The 2,749-nt window shown below is 43.0% G+C and overlaps 1 protein-coding gene across 1 annotated transcript; it reads right to left on the minus strand.

The window, feature by feature from the left end:
• Nucleotides 1-624: 624 nt before the first annotated feature.
• LOC125178843 (cytochrome c oxidase assembly protein COX16 homolog, mitochondrial-like) lies at nt 625-2,749 on the minus strand. The gene is made up of 2 exons (XM_047883550.1): nt 2,548-2,749; nt 625-1,465 (listed from the first exon to the last, which is right to left on the minus strand). The coding sequence occupies exons 1-2, from the start codon at nt 2,637-2,639 to the stop codon at nt 1,309-1,311; spliced, it is 249 nt and encodes an 82-aa protein (XP_047739506.1). The 5' UTR covers nt 2,640-2,749; the 3' UTR covers nt 625-1,308.

The raw sequence follows: 2,749 nt of genomic DNA on the forward strand, positions 1-2,749 counted from the left end.
TCTATTCTATTTTATTCTAAGCCAATAATCTGATGCAGTTAACATTAGGTAGTCTTTGCTACGAGCAATGGAGGAACAGACAGAGGGAATCCTGATGCATCCTGATCAGTACATCGACACAAGAACATCACATTATATACACGAACCTTAATAGTCACTTAATAATCACTGATAATTACTTGATAATTACTTGATGATCTCTTGGTAATCTCTTGATAATTACTTGATAATCACTTCATCTGCCACGCAAAAGTAGACAAAAAAGCAGTCCGCCCTTGAACCGACAGCCCATGACAGCAGCGCCGCACCTTGCGTGGGGAACACCATGGGGCAAAGGCCCCCACGATGCAGAGGCCCCCACGGGGCAGAGGTCCCCACAGGGCAACACAATGTGCGCCGAGGGGCGGGGGAGGAGGGGGAGCACCAGGGTCGGCACATATGAACACTCACTCTTCTCTCGACGATCATATTTCCCAAACATTACCCACATTCTTACTCCTATTGTTGCGTTTTCTTCGCCAGTAGATGGAGCTTTTTTGTTCAGTCACAAATCAAATGCTTCATATTAGTTCACCGCTGCCGGGACTTCGCTGCTCCCGTTGAGATTTTGATAAAAAGAAGACAATGCATCATAATTGTGTACCATCAACAAAACAAATGAAATCACAATGGAACAATCATAATAAAAAATCCTAAAGCAAGTTATAGTAGGAAGTTCCACTAAAATAAACACAGTTGGCTAGTTTCCTAAACCATTTATACAACGTAAAACACAGGGCAGTTGCCAATACATACAGTTGAATATATATACAGGGCAGTTGCAATATATACAGGGCAGTTGCCGTTGAAATTTTTGGGCTTCAGAAAAATTGTAAAGCCTTGATGCACATCATATATAACTCCAGAATGAGTGCTGCAACTTCAAAAATTACTGTCAAATCCTGCTAGAAATATCTAGTGGTGATGTAGGTTATCTAGTGTTGGTGGTGGTGGTAGATTTTATCTAGTGTTGATAGAGGTTATCTAGTGTAGAGGTTATCTAGTGTAGATAGAGGTTATCTAGTGTTGATGGTAGTGATAGAGGTTATCTAGTGTAGAGGTTATCTAGTGTAGATAGAAGTTATCTAGTGTTGATGGTAGTGATAGAGGTTATCTAGCGTAGAGGTTATCTAGTGTAGATAGAGGTTATCTAGTGTAGATAGAGGTTATCTAGTGTAGATAGAGGTTATCTAGTGTTGATGGTGATGATGGAGAGGTTATCTGGTGGCGATGGAGGTTATCTAGTGTTGATGGTGGTGGTGATGAAGGTTATCTTGTGGCGATGGAGGTTGTCTTGATGGTTCCCTCCTTGATGGCCTGAGCGCGCGCCACGGCCTCCTGGTACAGAGGGTTGTCGGCCTCCCAGGGGCGCGGCCCGCGCTTGTTCTCCCAGCGGTCGATGTCCAACTGGGGGGCGGGGGAGGGGCTTCAGATAACATATCATTCAGCCATGCAATGTATCATTCAGCCATGCAACATATCATTCAGCCATGCAACATATCATTCAGCCATGCAACATATCATTCAGCCATGCAACATATCATTCAGCCATGCAACATATCATTCAGCCATNCTCTGCAGGAGCAATCACTCAGCAATAGCTCTGCAGGAGCAATCACTCAGCAATAGCTCTGCAGGAGCAATCACTCAGCAATAGCTCTGCAGGAGCAATCACTCAGCAATAGCTCTGCAGGAGCAATCACTCAGCAATAGCTCTGCAGGAGCAATCACTCAGCAATAGCTCTGCAGGAGCAATCACTCAGCAATAGCTCTGCAGGAGCAATCACTCAGCAATAGCTCTGCAGGAGCAATCACTCAGCAATAGCTCTGCAGGAGCAATCACTCAGCAATAGCTCTGCAGGAGCAATCACTCAGCAATAGCTCTGCAGGAGCAATCACTCAGCAATAGCTCTGCAGGAGCAATCACTCAGCAATAGCTCTGCAGGAGCAATCACTCAGCAATAGCTCTGCAGGAGCAATCACTCAGCAATAGCTCAGCAGGAACAATCACTCAGCAATAGCTCAGCAGGAGCAATCACTCAGTAATAGCTCTGCAGGAGCAATCACTCAGCAATAGCTCTGTACAGGTAATAGTCATGTTGCTTAGCAGTGTGATGAACAGCCATACATGATTACCAGCTTGAAAAAAAATATTTGTATCATGATATCATCAGGCAAAGACTTAAATTCAGTATTAAATTGATGAGATTTGCATTTGACTTTGAATTCAAACCATCACCCACTTCATCGCAAATATGTGAACAAATCGCAAAAAGTACAATAATTGATAACAGGCCTAACCAGGCCTATTCTTCATTGCCAAATATACTACCTACTACCATACTAATACTGTGACTTGTGCTGCAAAATTTCACAGAAACTCAAATAGGTGAAGAAATATAATGTTGCATTTTTATCTTTGAAGCGGGGACTAATACAATGATGAACTGTTGAGAACTTTTATAAATAAACATCACAGAAACAGTGACCCATTAATGACTCACTCACCTGAGTTGTTGGAATTGCTTGAGGCCAAGAGAGCCACCAACCACCAGGATGATGAGTGGGGCACCATAACTCATAAATTTGTTGAGCCTCATGCTGCCTGCAAGGATTTTATTGACTAACTTTGATCAAAGCACAAGTTCATCCATATTAACAAGACATGCACTTGCACTACAGATACAGAATACTACTAGAAGGACCCTAA

Source organism: Hyalella azteca, unplaced genomic scaffold (genome assembly GCF_000764305.2).
Source record: "Hyalella azteca isolate HAZT.00-mixed unplaced genomic scaffold, Hazt_2.0.2 contig13225, whole genome shotgun sequence".
NCBI lineage: Eukaryota > Metazoa > Arthropoda > Malacostraca > Amphipoda > Hyalellidae > Hyalella > Hyalella azteca.

What these genes read in the sequence shown, in the direction of transcription:
- LOC125178843 (XM_047883550.1), bottom strand. Translation starts at nt 2,639, where the DNA reads ATGAGGCTCAACAAATTTATGAGTTATGGTGCCCCACTCATCATCCTG. An exon ending in AAGCAATTCCAACAACTCAG is followed by an intron (nt 1,466 to 2,547) that starts GTGAGTGAGTCA and finishes TGTTATCTGAAG; the next exon opens with CCCCTCCCCCGCCCCCCAGT.